Raw genomic sequence first — 19,103 nt, 5'->3', positions numbered from 1 at the left:
CGCAAAATCAGTGCAGCAAAGCAACGACAACGGTTCGCTCCAGTTCGTAGGTGTTAAAGCTATTTGACTAATGGGTTGGTAATTTACTTGCTACAAGATTGATTTATTTATCTCGTTCGTGGTATTAGAGTGTACTGTTTACATCTTACGTGAGCAATTTATTAGACCCCACAGCATATTCTTGATGATGGCTTGAATAGTTTGACCGCCCTTTTCGTTATGGAAGTGTAGTCAGCTGGAAGGCGATTTTTCATTTTCTGCGTTTCGTTTCTGTGACATGGATGAGTGAACTGTGCTCCCCAAAAAATCAATCTATCGTCGAACTTGGAAGTTTCTAGATGAACAATGTGTTGCTTAAAATCTTGGATTCAGCAATTAGTAATTGTGTACGGGTTACTTTTCCATGATTGTTAATCGCTGAATTAGATGACATTATTCTGCACTGCACTATAAATACAATGTTTGAAATTGTTGTTCGTGTTGTACCACATTTAGAGGAATTTCAAGTTTCTGAAATGACATATTTTAGTAGGACACACACGTTCTCTAGAAACACCTTCTCCCTTTTTCCATATCACCATTGAATCGTCCAAATGATTTATCATAATTGCAATAGCATTTGATAAAATTGATCTCATGAAATAAAGGAACGAACAAATCAGACAGAATACAATACCACTATTAAGCCCAAAGAGAAAATTATGCTGAGGAAATTGAAATTGCATGAAATGTGATACCATCGTTTTCTTTTCAACCAGTGAATTTTCAACAAACACAAACAGAAAACAGAGCATGCCTAATCACAGATTTCCAAAAAAAAATGAATAATTTAACAAAAATAATCTAAAAGGAAATGTTTTAAGAAAATGCATAATTAGTGTCTTCATTCTTCTTGCTTCAAATGTGCCCTGGAAGACAGAAAAAAGATTAGCTTAGAATATGAATCTCACAGTTTTAGCCGATATGTTTTTTTTTTAAATTTATTTTGAACGATAGTATGCAGTACATTAAACACTTAGGTATAGGTCGGAATGGTTTTTGAAAAGGACATAAATGTTAAAATTTGAACTCATCTAAACCGTTGTTTCCTTCAAATTTGCGCCATCTGTTGAGGTTTAAAAGGAATTGCAAAGATCTAAATGTGCAGTAACCTGCCTGGCTAAAGTTTATTTTTTGGTTACAAAGAGTTATGTTAGACGATCAACTAGGCTAACTGGAGCTTATACAATATAAACAGTGACTATGAGATGCTTTTCTTAGTAGTTTGGTTGATATGGAATAAAAAAAATATGCTGGAATGGCTCGTACGCTGGAATTCCAACGGGATAATAGGTAAGGGGCTGTCCATAAACCATAAACCACGTTGTCAGTTTTTTGGGACTTCTCAACCGAACCACCCCCCCCCCCGTGGTCATTAGTCCATACAAAATTTTTTATTCATCCATACAAAATGGTCATTGGCCGAACCCCCCCCCTCATGACCACGTGGTTTATGGACAGCCCCTAATAGTTGGATAACAGTTCATTGCAAAAATAAATACTGTAAAACTGAGATATAAAGGACTAAATTCCACGACAGTTTTGACGACTCTGAATATCCTAAAAGTATATAATATTGTCTTCCAGTAGTTCTGGTTATAATTGTTAATTGTGCAACATGACTCTGCAAAGCGTATATTACTACTGTTATGAGTGTAAATTTGAAGTTTTGATCTTCGGAGTAGTTTGGTTGGTCTGGAAGAACTTTGAAACGATTCATACAATTCCAAGGGGGTTACAGATGATAGTTGGATATGCGATGTGACAGTTCATAGCAATAATCATTAATGTAACAGTTGTAGATGTCAAGGACTAAACTCAAAGACAGTTTGCACGGCGTTGAATATCTCAAAAGTAAACACAGAGATAAATAATAACCGCGTTCGGTAATGTTTTCACGCAATCTGAACTGCTGAGCAGAGATTCTCACTTTCGCCGAAAATAATCTGTAAAGGAAGAATACTTTACCAAAGGACAAAGGACTTCGTAAAGTTTGATAATACATTGACATTCGGTGCAATTTGCTAGCTTTACTGACTTTTTTCAGTAAAAATGTTTACCAAACGCTCAGCGTTTGAGATTTCGGTAAAATCATACAATAGGGTTATATTTGGTATTGCGATGATGACGGAAGTTTAAAAAATGGTAAGATGATGGTATAAAATTCAATACGGCGGCTCCAAATTCAAGGTCGCGGCTGGTAAACGGGGGTTTAGGCTCTAAACCATGAAATATGGGTATGTTAGATATGTAGAAGATGTTCTGTCCGGAGTCTTAAAATAACGGCCAGAATATCCAAGATGGCAAACTCAAATCTGAAATGGCTGCTCAAAATTCAAAATAGCGGCTTTTTCTTAAGATTTTGAGGTTTGAGCCAGCTTTATCAAAATCCAGATAAACGATATGATTTTTGGTGCCATGAAATGAATTTTTGTTAAGCGTATGAAAGTGCGATATTCATCAACATGTCACTTGAGTTTTGTTGAAATGGCATTTTGAAGGCACGAGAAAGGCGCTATCACTGCTAGGTAGATTAATTAGATTTTTTAATAATAATTTTCGAACTATTAATGAAAAATAATCTCAAAATGAACATGCAATATTTTGGTCATTGATAACAGTTCACGATTTTCATTTCATTTTGTAAAATAGTCTAAGTAATGAAGAAAATTCGATTAAATAGCCGGAAACCACTCGTAAAGGTAGTCAGCACATAACGAAGACAATGAATATGATGATTGGTTAGTGATAACGCAGTTTATTGCAACAGCTATCGAATTGATTCAGTGCTGTCAATCAAATACATAAGGTTATATTGCTCAATTTGTTACTATTTACGACTCTCGGTTTTAATTATAGGCAAACAGAAAACCACATCTTTTAAACTGCCACCTGTTTCACAGTCTCTTCCACTATCCACATCGAAGTGGCTGTCATCGTCGCCCTTTTAAATGAGCTTCACGAAACGCATAATTCCATTTCAATTTAATTTACAGCACCAGATAGCCGTAAATCAGACAAACGTAAACACACCCGACTAAGATATTACACGAATTAGCATAGGTTATTTTTAGTCGGCTTCACTACTCACTCACCCACAACTATAGTGAAATCACGGGCAAACGAGTGCGTTCTGCAGTTCAACAGGAATTTCAACTAAATTCAAGTTGACTTCAAACTGGTACCGCTTTCTCCCCCTCATGATTACACAGTCAAATTCCATCATCCAACGAAACGCCGCATCACCATCGGCTCTCGGAGTGACGGATAAATGAAAATGTAATAAATTTGGCTACATCGTGAATGAAATTTGGCACTCACAGGGGCCCTTCCTGGACCAACCGCAATTTTTGGAACAGCCATTGGCAGCGTGGTTGGAGTTGGTCCAAATAGTTAGATACAACCGTACATTAAAAATGTAATAAAATGTTGAAGTGTTGTAATATTTAAGAATTGTTTGGTGACATTTAGCTAATTCTTAAAATTTAAACGTTGTTGAAATTCGAATCTAAATTTTACCTTGTGATTCAGTTCAACGAAATTTGTAGTATGTTGGAAACCAGACGACAAGCTACTAATCTAACTGAACCGCAACCAGGAATGACCTTCCGATACTTTTCCACCAACAACACGCAACGCACGTTATACATCACAGCTGAGAAAAGCTTCGGCAAACATTCAAAGTGGAGGTAGGCATGTTTTCGGATACCTGTGTCAATTATTGGAGCAAGTATGCCAATATGTCACATCAACGGGCTCGCAATAATGTGATAATTTTGGTGGCTGGAAAGGTGCAAAATTTCGTTCGTCGTTTGCGTCCCTAGAGCTGATTAGTTGAGTCAATTTGGGGTTTGCATTTCACACACATATTTTAATTAATTAGAGCCACTAATAATTACCAACAGTCGTAGGGCATTTGTTTGTCACGAGTTGTTGGCCAATAGGAGATCTGTTGTTCAATTTTGAATGGGGAAAAAACAGTTTAGAGTAAATAAGCGGCTCTAAAGCATGTCTTATGAATGAGTATTCGTTTTAGCTAAGGATGAAAATTATATACAGGGTTTCGACTGGATGGTTGTTGATTTCCATGGAAAATTTCGGCTTGCAGTCTAACAATTTGCGTCGATTAATTACTGATCATCGCCAACGTTTCGGTCCGACTATTGGACCATCTTCAGGGCTCGATACACAAATCAACAAGTCACACAATTTTGTTCAATTTTGAAACCGTCGGGTTGAAAAGGTACTACCTGCCGGTGCACCAGCTAGGGATTTCTCCCTCAGCATGGTCATGCTGAACACCCGTGCGTTTATCGCCTCGGCTATATGGGCCCTCTATATGAACCGATTGGTTTTGTTAAATAACTAAGGTTTCTAGAGCAAATAGCTCAAAAGTAGTGTGTTTTAATTTGTTTTTGTCAATTATCTTTGAAAAATGCGTAAAATTTTAAAATTCATTCTTTGGCAAAGTTGTGGCCCCTGTTCCATTGTACATTTCGTTCTTTGATATCAAACTTCTATCTATCTCTTATCGTTTTCTTGCAATTTCGATTTAAATCAGATCATAAATTTGCAATCGTGATGGTAAGCACTTTTTTGCGCACTGTGCTGCACATTTAAATGAAAATTGCAAGTAAACGGTAAGAGTTAGAAGTTCGGCGTCAAAGAACGAATTGTAGAGTGGAACAGGGGCCACAACTTTGCCAAAGAATGAATTTTAATTTATTACGCATGTTTTAAGGATAATTGACATAAACAAATTAAACTCACTTTTTTTTAACTATTTTGCTCTAGAAAACTTAATTATTATACTAAACCAATCGATTCAAAGATGCCATTTGATAGAAAATTCAATAATCTTTCGAATAAGGGTAAAAACTGCGATAAGTTTGACCATTTTAATGTTATAGCCAGTTAAGGCAATAAGAGTCAAAAACATGGGGAGTTCAATAATCACGTAACGGTTGAGATTTGACCATATGCGTAGAAAAATTTTTATCACCATTTATGGTCCTCTATCACCCTTTAAAAAGTTTGCACTCAGGAACCTAACACCCTGTATATATTGATGAATGCAAAAAAAAAAAAATGGCGGGATGATGACAAGGGATTCCTGTCAAAATTTTTACAATCACCCTCATTCTTGTTTTCGATCGAATCCACTTTCGAACGAAAATCGTTCGCATTCCCGGTTACGCCAGCAAAATCAAATTGGCTACTGATTCGATCGAACCAAAAACGTTCGAAAGTGGATACGTCCGTAAACAAGAATGAGGGTGAATAACTCCATATGTGTTATATAATAACTATTTTCGTCACCCAAGTTTTGAGAAGGGCGTATGCAAAATACCCATTTTTCTTCTTTAAAAATAAGAACTCGAAATCGGTTTGTTGGATTGAAATGATGTTCTGAAGCTGAAATATACGGTTTTCATTTGTAATGACATATCAATAAAAGTACACTAATAGCAGCATGTATCTCATTTGATTCAAACATATAATACAAGTCAGTGGAGACAAATTTCCAGTACATCAGCATTTTTTTTTATATTTATGTGTTTTTTTTAATTTATGATTAAGGCCTCCAGATCTACACTCGTAGCGAAGCATCGGCTACATGTCACACTCACTATAATGCGTTTTGAAAGTAATACTTGAATGTAGGCAAACTATAAATATAAAAAAACATAAATATTAAAAAAAAATGCTGATGTACTGGAAATTTGTCTCCCCCGACTTGTATTATATGTTTGAATCAAATGAGATACATGCTGCTATTAGTGCACTTTTATTGATATGTCATTACAAATGAAACCCGTATATTTTAGCTTCAGAATGGTTTGGATGATCTAGAACAGCTTTAAGGTCTATGATATATTGTTGAACTCATCATCTATGTCAACTAAAATACACTACACCAAGTTTTGAACGTGCAGGATGCTTTGTTACGAGTATATATCTGAAGGCCTTAATCACATAATACTGAAAGGTGACCTCAGATATCCCTCTCAGATATCGTTTTGGATAACCTGGAGATCTATGTAACAGCTGTATAAGGACATAACTCATTTCTATCTAACCGCTACAACCCAAACAAGGAGTTATGGGCAATTTTCACTAAAATAAATCACATTTGCATAGAAATATCACCCGAAATCGAGCGAATAACAAGTGGTGTACACTACATTTGCAGCTATATCTCCAAAATGTTCTAGCATAACATAATCTCCATATATGCATATGATAGCACAACTAATCCCCTTGATGAAAACATTTTGGTTTTGAAAATCCACCCACTGGGTCAAAAGCTATAAGTATAACTATGCAAAAAAGTTGTCCACATCTTTTAAGGGTTAATATTCATTGCGAATGTTGGTCATATAATTTTATTTTCCAAAAGTCTTACTCTTCTTTATTTTTCTGTGAACAGCTGACTTCCAGCCTCAAAAATTTTCAGGAAGCCCAGGATGAACAAATGCTTCCAACTATGTATTCTCGTTTTTTTTGTTTTTCATCGATTTTCAAAACAAGCAAGAGCAAATATTTTTTGAGATTTTTTATATCAAATATAAATTCTTCGTACAGGCTTCAATGAAAAATAATGTGTATTTTTTCCTACATCCAATCATGCTTTAATTTTAACGAATTTGAAAAAAAAAACAAAAAAAATATGGAACCTTGCGTTGAGATTTTTTAAAATTGTTTTACAGTTTGTATCAAAAAAAGGATCAATTATTTTGCTGGTATGTGAATTTTCAGATCGTCTTGAATAACATTTTGCAAGGTTAATTTTTTTTTATTTTTTGAATTTACTGTAACTTAAGTACAGGAAAAAAAAACCATAGTTTTTTCATTGGAATATGTACCGTGGGGTACCTAGTTTCGTGTGGTTCAAAATTTCGCTAGCTGATAAGATTTAGGGATCATAACCATGGAACTAATGGTTGAACTGTCCATATTTCACTTAAGAAATTCTAGCATAAGTGAAATTTGGACAATTTCACAATATGTTAGATTTATGATCTTTAAATCTTATCAGCTAGCAAAGTTTGCTCCCGCACGAAATAAGGGCACCCCACGGTACGTAAAATCTACTTCTAATAAAACAAATCCTAAAAATGGTTTCCTTTTGCCCGTTTTAAAAATCGATGAAGAATAAAAATTGAAGTACTTGAACATACTGGGCTGCTTAGCAAATCCTTCTGTAGTTATTTTTTGAATTTTTGCATGTTCTGAACTGTGGCAACTCCGGAAACTCTGAAATCTTCTTGAAGGAGATCTTCAAAATTGCCTCTACTTCGGTCTGACGTTACCTTCCAACAGAGACAAAGCTTTTGTGACATGAACGGTGATACAGTACATCTTAAAAAAAAAGAAACAAAAACATATTTCTCATACTAAAAAAAGCAAAACCTAGATCGACCGAGATTGAACCTGACGTCATCGCTTGTACTCAATGGGTTCGTTCTTTTAAATATCTTCCAAAGGGACAACTTTACACTTCCTAATTCATAGCTCTTTCACAAAAACAATCTATTGAAATAAAAAAAAAGTTTTATTATTGATTCAAACTTTTTTCAGATTATTAGAAATTCATTCCTTACTCATATTAGATTTGTCTATATATTTTCTGTTCTGAAGGTGCCTGTGTGTTGTTCGCAATATGGGTTTCATCTTATCTTCCGACAAATCTAAAATTCTGCAGAATATTTTTATCATTTTCCTCCAAAATGCTATCACCGAATGTCCAAATGGACGAAAATCTAATTGACACGAAGTTCATGGCTTCTGAAGTAAACGTCCCCGAATATGTTTTTTATCTAGATACTACAACAGCTCGATTTTTCAGCTTATCAGTGATGGTCCGTGAGTACAAACCATACGCAAGACATGCACACGACCATATCAGCTGGCTTGCGTATATCGACCGAATATCCATCAAGTCCGGCCCGAACCGGTACAAGGCCACCTAATCACCCCTGCCTGCTTGTCGATGTCTGCAGTCAGTGTCTGGTCTGGATGGATATTTTTTTTTTTGTTGATTCAAGATCACGTTTACACTACGGCCATAATTTGCCAGTTTACGATGCGCTGGATGGCTGCTTAGTGGAGGAAGTTATTTTTGGAATTGAACTCTGAAAGTAAGCAAAATTTTCAGATTTGGATAAAGAACCGCTACGCTGGCTGGTGCTGGACTGGCTGTGCTGAATTGCACGTGGCCTCTGCAGCAGAATGTAGGTATCGTTTCACGGTTGGAATTCGATGAGCTAAAGTGTCGATTCGGGGTGCGTCTATTTTTAAACGATATCACCTGTCGTATTGCCTGCTGGTCGAACATATTGGAAGCTACCCAGCAATCTACCAATTTACCAGTCGCTTTTGCTGCTGAATGAAGTACGGCGCGGCGGATGAGATATTGGAATCAATTTGTTGCTTGCGTCCTTTGACATATAGGTAGGTATAACTACGTAGTTTTCCCGGCTTCTGATGAATTAATTGGAACAGCCATCACTTCACAGCATGATTTAATGAGGGTCACTCTCCAGCTTTCTGCGAGCGTCTTGTCCTGTTTGCACTCTGCACGTCTTTTTACGGTTGTTTATTAGTCAGTGTGCATCTGACCGGAAAGATGGACTGGTCTCGATCTTATCTTGGGCCAGCCTTTGCCACTACGCTCAAAGCGTCGGCTTTTAATTAGTGAGGATATACGACAGTCTATTTGCTCAACGGCAATAAAATTGTATGCTTTACTTTCCCAAGAAGGCCTGAATTTGCTCTGTTTCAAGCTCCACTCGGAGATTCCAACAAAGTGCCATATCTTTGTTACCAAGTGATAGATATATCTAGTCAGCCATTCGGGTGAAGACACTCTGTTTTCCTCAAATTGAAGGGAGCATCAATCGACGTCCAACGTGGGCCCAACGCAAACAACAAACCTTATCAAAATAATAATCACACCGAAAACGGCTGATAACAATGCGAACTCACACGAAATCAGCTCTAATCAGAATCGCTTTAATTTGGCTCACCTTGGTTGCGGATTTTTTTTTGACACATTCCGCATCGCAATCAGCCAAAGACCGCGGCGGCATCGCCGGAGCATGGCGTTTCGACAAACGCGTGATCCACAGCTAGCGGAAGTTTCAATAAATGTGAGTCATACATTCAGATCGCTGGTGCTCGAGCGAGGAAGGAAGGAATCCCGAGCAGGAAGGGATAACATGTGAATGGTATGATGATGAAGGTATTTTATCTTCCTGGATAGAAAACTTTTAGTTATCAAACTCTCTCATCATATTGCTGAGAAGAAGCTTTGACCGCCTGTAGATTCACCTGACTTCAGTTCGTTTATTAAGAAATTCATTACTACGGAATGTAGTAGTAGTAAGTAGGGAACGCTCACAAATTTCGTTCAAAATTTGGAAGAGGAAGTTACTCTAAAGAACTATGACAGTACAATAAATAAATATATAAAACTACGTGTTAGAGAAATCCCAGAATTCATTGAACCTAATATTTGAATATTCCATTAGAAAATATTTGGATTTTTTTTAAGAAATGCCTCCTACAGTTTCTCCAGGAGTCCGGAATTTCCATTAGGGATTCCTTAGTTTCTTCAGGAATTTTAGTGGTAATATATGAAGAATTTCTCAAAAGAGTTTACAGAGGATTCCATGAGAAATTTCCGGAGAAATTCCTAAAAGAGTTGCTTGATTTCTAAGTTTCCAAAATAGAAAGTCGTAGGACTTTATGACAGTATGTGAGAAATTCTGGTGGGAATTCCAGAACAATTTACCCGAAAAGCATTGGAAAAAAATACCAGAGGAATTTCTCAAGGAATTCCAAGTAAAATATATGAAACTACAGATTATTTCAGAATCTACCATGAAAATCTTCCATGTGTTCCTCCAGAAGTGTCACAACTCTTCTACGAATTCAGGCAGGAATTGTTTCACCAATTGCTCCATGCTTTTTTAAAAAATCGTTGCAGAGATTGTTCGAGAAATTCGCCCAGGGATTACTTCAGAAAGTCCTCTAGATATTTATTCAGAAAATTCTCTAGGCATTCGCTGGAGAATCAATTAAAGCAAAAATATCTTCAGAAATTCTTTGTATTCATTCAAATTTTTTTCCATGGATTCATTCGGAAATTTTTTTTCAGGGATTTGTTTAGAAATTCCTCTTATTCAACAAATTTCACAAACAATTCTTTCATAGCATCTTGCATGATTTTTTCAACAAATTATCCATGAGTTCCAGCAGAAATTCCTACAGGCATTCATATAAACATTTGTTCAGAATTTTTTTTAGTCGTTTATTCAAACATTTCTCCAGAGATTCATTTAATAAAATTTTCAGTGATGCCCTCAGAAACTATTCTAGAGTTATTTTCAGAAAATGTTTAAAAAGTTCCATCAAAAATTTGTGCTGGGTTTTCTTTGGAAATTCTTCCAAGGATTTCCCAAGAAATTTCCACAGCAACTTCCAATTCCTCCAGAACCTCCACTAGGGATTCCTCCAGTAGTTTCACAAAGAGTTGTGTATGAAAGTAATGTATTATGTTTCTGCTGAACTTTCTCCAGAGATTTGTTTAGAAAACCCTTCAGAGATTTAGCTATTTTTTCGGGACTTTTCTAGATATTTCTTCCAAAAATTCCTTCGGAAATTATTCAGCAATCTCTCAAAAGATCTTCTAATGATTTATTCCAGGCCTTTCTCCGTGGATTGCTTTAGAAATTGCTCCAGAGTTTTTATTTATTAAATCTGAATTTCTGTCAGAAAATCTTCATGGGATTTCTTTGGGGACTGTTTTAAAACATTTGAGATTCATTCGGGAATTTAATGCAGGGACTCCTTTAGAAACTGTCCCAAATTTTTCGAAGGGTTCCTTCAGAAAATCTCCCATGGCTTTTATCATAAATTCGACTAATATATTACTTAAAAAAAACTTCCACAGACTTCTCAATAATTGTTCTGTTGACCCTTGTTGAAATCCATCCTAGGACTCATTAAAAAAATCTTTCACGAGTTCCTGAAAAAAAAAAATCTCCGAGGGATTCTTAAAGAAATTTTTTCAGTGACTCCTTTGGAACCTCTTCGTATTTTTTTTAAATCATCCAGGAAATTCTGAATAAGCTCAGTCTGAAATTCTTTCATAAAATCTTATAGGGATTCTGTTAGACTTTACAATGTCCTCTAGAACTTTTTTTGTCTGTATTTACGAGATTTTTAACCCTAGGCTAGTTCATCTCGGGACCCACGCTTTACTTCCCTTCCGAAGGAAGAACCCATATTTTGTGAGTATGTCGGGAGTGGGAATTGATCCCAGGTCCTCGGCGTGATAGTCTTGTGTTCTAACCACCACACCAGGTCCGCTCGTCACCTCTAGAACTTTCTCCAAGAACTCCTTAAGAAAGTCTTGCACGGATGGGTTACAAAAATGTTGCATTGATTCCATTAGAAAATATTTGACGAATTCCTTCCAAAAAATCTTGCATAGAAGGTTCCAGAAATTTATCTACGAATTTTTTCCGATTTTTTTTCATAGAAATTTGATAATTATATAAAAAAAATATTCCAGAAATTTTTCAAAGCATTCTAGAAAACCCTCCATTAATTTTCTCAAAAATACTCTATGGATTTTTTTCTAGAAAATGATTCACGGATATATTAAGAATCGGAAGTCCTTCAAAATTTTCTCAGAAGCTTTCTAATAAATTTTCTTCAAGGATTGCTTAAGAAATTCTACATCAGACTATTGAAGAAATTTGCAAGATTTGCAAGAAAATCCTCCAAGAATTTCTTCAAAAATTTTTCTTCGTGTCATTCCAGAAATTCTTATACAGCCATTCCATAGAAAAACGATATAGTGCAACTCCGATTGTCGTAAAACCTCGTGGGTTCGTAGTTCTTCGAGAATAATTAGACCCGTATTTCTTTATTTCGTCATTAGTGTGACCAATTTTCAGATAGGGTGGTGATAAAAATTAAAGTTTTAAAGAACTAAAAAAATACTAATTTTTGAACCAGATAACCTATTTTAAACTTCTTGTTTTTGTTTGAAAGCTATTAAATTCTTGTTTTTAGGAAAATACGTCAAATGGGCCAAATTGTATTTTTGTGCAACAAATATGCAAATATATTAGTTTTTTTTTCACATTTTTAAGGTCTCGGGATCAAAGAGGTATCCTGGTTTTATATTTGTATCAAAAAAAAAAAATCAGGGTTTTTGGCGTAATATATTAAACGATCAGAGATGTATGTTTTTTTAGTTTTTGTGATATGATTCATGTAGATTTGCCTAATTTCTTAAAACTATATGATGGAATGCTTCAATGAGGATGATGAAGAATTCCGAGGATAAGCGAAGAAAGCTAAGGAGTTATTCTTAAGAAAGTCATCGAAGAAATTGCTTAAGGTATTTCTGAATGAATCACTTGCCGGAGATGTTTGCTTAGAATTTGCCAGTGGAAGTTCTCAATAAATTGGCAAAGAATATTCCGGACAAAAATCTATAAAAAGTGCCTGAGAAATCTCTGTAAAACTTTCAAATGAATTACTGATAGAATTGCCGAAAGTACCTCTAAAAAATACTTATGTGTAGAATTAGCATTTAAGTTAAAATACACGTTAATACATGCAAAAAAAAAACTCTAAAATATGTGGTTGCAATTGCTGAAAAAAAAAACTCGAATTGGTTTCGAATAAAACTTTCAAATATTTATAAAGAAATTGTATTTATAAATGGCAAAACAACGTTATTTAAACCTGAAAATTAATTACGTTTGTAGTTATTTTTCTGCGTTTATATGATTTGTGTATAGATGCCTCACAGTTTGATCTCAAATGCTAAGCTAACTTCGTCATCATTTGAAGACAATACCAATCTATTTTTGAGCAGACACACGAGCAAGTGTCAAACTGAAACTAAGTAGGGGTAGGTCACCGTAAAGATGCAGCTGCGACAAAGTAGATGAAAATTTGACCTGGCAGTACTTCAACTTGCCACATTGATCACATTTTAGCATTACAGCTCACTCGGATTCGACAACGGTCAGCATTTTTGTCACTTTCTTTGACAACACAATGCAATGCAATGAAATGGAAGAGGGAGGGATTCATAAATTTACGCAGCTCATAATTACCGCGCGTCAGTGAATGCGGATGAAACCCATCAGTGTTGATTAGGAACGTTACCATGCTTTCCTACTGCCGTGTCGTCAAGGAAACCTTGAGAGAAGTTCACGCGTGCCGCTCGTTCTTACTAATGTGCGGGTTGTGTCTAGCATTGGGGACTGTTACTTATTCCATTAAGCGTTAACCCGTTATCAGATGCTCTAATCATTATCAGATCCGCTGGAATATTGGGTACTGCAAAAGTGGTCCTAAGAATTAATAAAACTCAATCTATTAATTTATGTCATAAAAGCAGTTACATACTTCATATTTAGGATGGTCTATTACAAAAGGATAAAGACAAATGTTCGAAAAAAAAGAGATCGAAACGAGATCCTCAGGTCGATGAGTAAAAATTCGGGAGACAAATTTATGAATATTTATTTTTAAAGAAGCGTAAATTTATTTATTTCATAAGTTTAATTTATGACAGGACGGATAGTTTGTAACGTTTATATGAAAAACAGATAGTGCGCTTTGAGAAGAATATAATTCGAACAAGGTATTCGAAATGGCATGCATCTCATACGTCGAGTCACTACGCCAGTTGCTAGCTGCTTTGCCGCCATTTAACATTTCATGACAAACGGAAACATCTGATACAGACATGTCTCTTTTAGTCTTTTGATCGATCGCGGGTATTTCTCGCCAAAGATACAAGATAACCGGCAGAGTGGCTGGCCATATAAAATAGATACGAGGATGGGGAATATTTGCTGTCTACTATTTGTTCGAACCCGTGGTAGTTTGAGCTTCACCCTTCACGAACGCCTCATAGATAACAATATTTGCTGGTATCGTTGGCACAATAAGCTCATTATCAGCATCCATGATGATGAGTTGACAGAAATAAGCTATCATTGTCTTTCCAGGCTAGGGGAAAGTTGTCTATGCTGCGACATGTCAGGCCATTTGGTGTTGCTCTGGCAAGGGTGTACCTGAGAAAATCATCGACCTCATTGAAGCACAGTACAGGACATTTTCGTGCAGAGTACTGCACAACGGTGTCTTGTCCGATCCCATCCGAGTCTTTGCTGGAGTGAGGCAAGGATGTATACTGTCACCGCTACAGATCATGTTTTGATGTGGCAGCCCATTACATGGAGCACCTAAATGATTTTGAACTGGCTGATGACGTTGCTCTCCTAACTCAACGGCGCTCTGATATGCAGAGTAAGCTCGATGATCTTGCCGATCGCTCCTCGGCGGCAGGTCTTACCATCAACGTCAGCAAGACCAAATCGTTAGATGGTCAACCCTTCCAGCGTCACGGTAGCTAGACAAGCAGTAGAGAATGTTGAAAGCTTCCAATATCTTGGTAGCCAAATGGTGGCCGATGGTGGCACCAAGATCGACATAGATGCACGGATCAAGAAAGCCAGAACTGCCGTTGCGAGATTAAGATATGTATGGTAAAACAATCAGATTAGTCGACGCACCAAAATCCGAATTTTCATCTTGAACGTGAAATCTGCGCTGCTGTACGCCAGTGAAACTTGGGGTGTATCAGCGGAGAACACTCAACGGCTGCAGGTCTTCATCAAAAGATGCCTGCCGTATACAATCCGTGCTCCATCTCCATCGCCGATGTAATCAAAAGCCGAGCCGATACCGACAGAAATTAGCGAGCGAAAGTGTAGGTGGGTCGACCAACTCTATGCAGGAGCGGGAACGAAATCCGCAAACAAGCATTAGATTGGAACCTAGCAAGACGTCGCAGCAGGAGCAGACCCAGAGACTCATGGCGGTGCAGCCTCAACAAGGAAATGAAGGAAGTCGACAGAAATTGGACCTGGCGATGTGACTCTTCTGTGACAAGTGTGTTACAAGTGTGCAACTACTTGGGTTAATACCAGCGACCATGCGTCTGCTGAAATCCGTGGTTCCATGCATGTTGAGGCGATCTACACGATGCCAATTGGTGTTCCAAATTGGTAGATTTTGTATTTTCAAATAAAAAGTTCCTTTGTGTGTTTGTTCAAACATCTGATTGTTATCCTTCTATACAGTGTGCAGTCCTATTCAAATTCCTGCTCTCTTCCTTTCATATTTGTGTCCTATTTGTCATGCTCTCTGTCTTGGTTACAAAACGTAAAAGTATGCCATTCGGTGCGGCCTGCTGCAGCAGCAGATAACGTTATCTCGGCCACCGGTTGCCGCGCTAAGAAATGCTGCCGCTCTTCTGTCGGATGAAAGTTTTATTCTTAGCCCGATGTTATTTAAACGACCACATTCGACCACGATCGGGGCCCGACCGCTTGCCACTCGATAAAAGTGGATAGAACCGGATAAAGTCGTCTGTCGTCGATGGATGCAACGAGAGAGAGAGCGAGGGGTTGACAGAGGTCATCAAGTGACGTCCGCGCGCGGTACCGAAACACGAAACACGAAGGTCCACCGCCCAAAGGTGATGAAATCAAAAATTGCTGCGATTTCAATACAAACTAGTCGGAAGCCAGCGACAACAACGATGAGCCGGGGTCCGGCGATGGTTTTCGGTTTGTGTGGTGTAACAAGTTGATCAACGTGTTTCACTACATGAGAATATAATCAATTTGTGGCGGGACACGTATATATGTAGGTGAAGCGTCCCTGCAAACCCCGGCGTGGCTCGCAGGTAAACAGCTGTTAGTGATAATGGTAGACAAACGGAGAGGAGAATGAGAGCCAAAATATTTGGGCAAAAATATGATAGGCTGATAGACCGAAGGTAAACACGACACGAGAGCTTTGTTGACGACATGACTTGAAGTAATTAGACAGAAAGAAGTGGTAAATAGCAAAAACTGCGGGAAGCCGTACTTTAAGTTCGAAGAACTGTGCAAACGATACCCGGTTTTGCATGGTAATGGATGATAGACAATAAAATGATTTCATGGAGTTGTATACTAATCTTCGAAAAAGGAATAATACAATCATACCCATGAACATATAAAACCATAATAATTATATGGGACCACAAGGGGAACTCCTTGGTGGAACTCAGATCTGGCCAAGCTCAGGAAAGAATGTAGAAAGAGTTGAAACATACGACGTTCAGCTGGTTCGGAGGCTTCAGATCGGCTCGCAAGGCCTACCAGGAAGCTCTTCAGTTTGTACAAACGTTTCCAGTTTGTGTGAAGTCAGTCGGTTGAACAAAACCCTTGCAAAATCTAAGGATTTCCAAGTGAACGAACTTCGTTTGCCAAATGGCGACTTCACTTCCTCTCAGGCCCGGACTAAGGATTGTGGGGGCCAGGGGCCGGAGCGACTATGGAGGCCAAGGAATTGGCATCCCTATCCCCCCAATGCAATGTTTTCGTAGCCAGCATAACAGCGGCTCAAACGTAGGGCTCAAGCTGACAACCTATCTCTCAACACAGCAGCATAATTTTAATGCGGTGTAAGAAAACAAGAAGACCATAACAGTCCCCTGATGGAGGCCGCTCGGAGGTACAAATGCAATGAGCAAAATAAGTTGTTCTTTGTTTTCAAACAAAACAGTACTAGAGCAAAATGAAAAATAAAGTTAATGTTTAGCAAGCATAAACGGTTTTTGTGGGGGCCCCTAAAATGTGGGGGCCCGGGCCCTGGCCCCATCCCTCCCTTAGTTCCGACCCTGCTTCCTCTAGTGAGAAAGTTTTGGAATGAATATTCAGTACACACTTCACCGTAAGTGTGTATATTACATCTCCGGATAAACCTGATGTCTTTTCTTGTAATTATGGTCATCTGGTTTCGGTACGGAGTATTGTAACTATAGAATCGATTGAGTGCACACTTAATAGCTTTGTTCCTTTCAAATCTCCTGGGACAGATGCGATTTATCCTATTTTGCTTCAGAAGAAAATAGATTATTTCAAACATGTTTTGAAATATCTACTTGTTTGCACTTTGCAGACTTGTTATCGTTACAGGGTATATTCCCAAATCTTGGTGGGATTACACTGTGAAGTTTATTCCGAATGCGGGTCGAGCGTCGCATGAAGAAGCAAAGAGTTTCAGGCCTAACAGTTTGACCGCTTTTTTTCTGAAATGCTTAGAACACATTGTGGATCACCACATCCGTGATGGTCATCTGGCCAACGTGTAGCTTCATGTGGACCAACATGCCTACCTATCAGGTAAGTCCACTGTGACTCTTTTACACAAGGTTGTTTACGATATTGAGAAAGCATTCACCAAAAAGCAATCCTGTTTGGGTGTTTTCTTAGATATCGAGGATGCCTTTGACAACGTGCTTTTTGATGTCATATTGGAAGCCGCACCGGTATATCTCCAATGATTTCCAATTGGATTTACCAAATGCTCAAAAACTCGACATCTCTTCTCGACATTGCGTCAAGTAGCTATTAGGAAATTGAGTGTTTTTGGATTGCCCCGAGGAAGAGTCTCATCATCGCTTTTGTGGAATCTTGTATCAGATACGCTGTTGTGCCAACTCAATAATAGCGGGTTTCCTACTTATGGTTTTGTTCAAGACTACCTAACATTGTAAGTCGGTATGTGCATCTGCACCCTTTACGATCTGATGCAAATCGCCCTTCAGGTAGTTGGGGTTTGGGTCGCCAATGTGGTCTTTCGGTTAATCCGAGTAAAACATCTATGTATTGTTCTTTTTACGGAAAGGCGAAACCATAAGGACGTTCATCCTTTGCATCTCTTTGATTCTGATATCAATGTGACTGAACTGGTAAAGTACGTTGGAGTAATTCTTTACATCAAGCTTTCCTGGAAACTTCATTTTGAGTTCAGAAACTTAATGGCGATGTATTGTATTGTATATCTTCAACTCACATAGCAGTGCTTGAAGTTTATTTCGATGTTAGCCCACTAAACTTCATCCCAAACAGGAAGCACTTCATTGCACTTTCCATCTACGGGTACTCGGTTTACTAGAAGAAACTCCTGTGAACCGATCAACACAAACTTTTGGTGAATTGGGACAAAGAGGCCCTTGCTCCAAGTGAATTTAAAAGTGCTTGTAATCTTCCATATAGAAAATTTTCCACGAAACTTCCTTCTGGGAAGAATGGGTATCTGGCTATTTGGAGAGAAGTATTTCAGACGTCATTTGCATGTTACACTGATGGCTCCTTTCTAGAAGGTCGAGTTGGCGTTGGTATCTACTCTCGTGAGCTATGGCTACATCTGTCTTATTCATTTTGTAGACACTGCTCCGTTTTTCAGGCCGAGATCTTTGCTCTCATGTGTGGAGTGAAAGCAAGTGTAAGATTATTCTGTTCAGATATTTAGCCTGGCTGCTATTAAAGCCTTGCTTGCGCCAACTCTAGGTTGAAGTTAGTTATTGCTTGTCGAACTCAAATCGAGGAGCTGAATTCAGCAAACGCTGTTCTCCTTACTTGGGTACCCGGCCATTCTTCCATCGCTTGGAATGAATTTGCCGATGAGTTAGCTCAAACTGGAGCATCATATGCCTTTATTGGACTAGCTATTCCGGTATTGAAGTGTTGGGCAAAGCTTCAGATTACATCTGGGCTGCCACTCTGCACAAATTTACTGGAACAGTTTGAAGTCATGTCGTCAAACAAAATTGTATTGTACTGAGCTATCTCTAGGGGTGTCGAAGTATCTAACAAACGTGGAACGTTTATTATGCGTTAGTGCGCTCTTCTGGGATCGAAATCCACAGTGGAACTATCGAAGTATGAGATGTTAACACGATTGGCGTTCAAATATGTTCTTATCTCCAGTGTCAGGTGCCAGAGCAGCTTCTTCTTCCACTGTATATATCGCAATCGTATGGATTGAACGATTATACTTTATGCCCAAGGAAATCAAGGAAATCTTCTTTACAAAAACCATGTAAAATGTCGTATAGAAAATAACCCAGCATAATATTATAAGCTAATTTTGTTTCTGTTCTGTCTCAAACGTACGTGTAATCA

General features: G+C 37.9%; 1 protein-coding gene and 1 long non-coding RNA gene across 3 annotated transcripts in view; one reads left to right on the top strand and one right to left on the bottom strand.

Moving 5' to 3' along the window:
* The window catches only part of LOC134287936 (uncharacterized), a 179,781-nt gene that overhangs the window by 68,211 nt on the left and 92,467 nt on the right, over positions 1-19,103 (top strand). The gene's annotated exons all lie outside the window — the stretch shown is intronic.
* Positions 1-19,103, bottom strand: part of LOC115256862 (sodium/potassium-transporting ATPase subunit beta-2-like) — a 30,009-nt gene that overhangs the window by 2,156 nt on the left and 8,750 nt on the right. The window contains exon 1 of one of the 2 annotated variants that reach the window (XM_062851212.1): positions 150-192. The exons of the other annotated variant lie outside the window; for it this stretch is intronic. Coding sequence (XP_062707196.1) covers positions 150-177 — 28 coding nt within the window. The 5' untranslated portion in view covers positions 178-192. Of the gene's footprint in view, positions 1-149; positions 193-19,103 lie in introns of those variants that run through there. 2 annotated transcript variants of the gene reach the window in all.

This window comes from Aedes albopictus, chromosome 2, assembly GCF_035046485.1.
Source record: "Aedes albopictus strain Foshan chromosome 2, AalbF5, whole genome shotgun sequence".
Taxonomy (NCBI): Eukaryota; Metazoa; Arthropoda; class Insecta; order Diptera; family Culicidae; genus Aedes; species Aedes albopictus.
The sequence above is the reverse complement of the archived record's forward strand: the minus strand, read 5'-3'. Positions and strand labels throughout refer to the sequence as shown.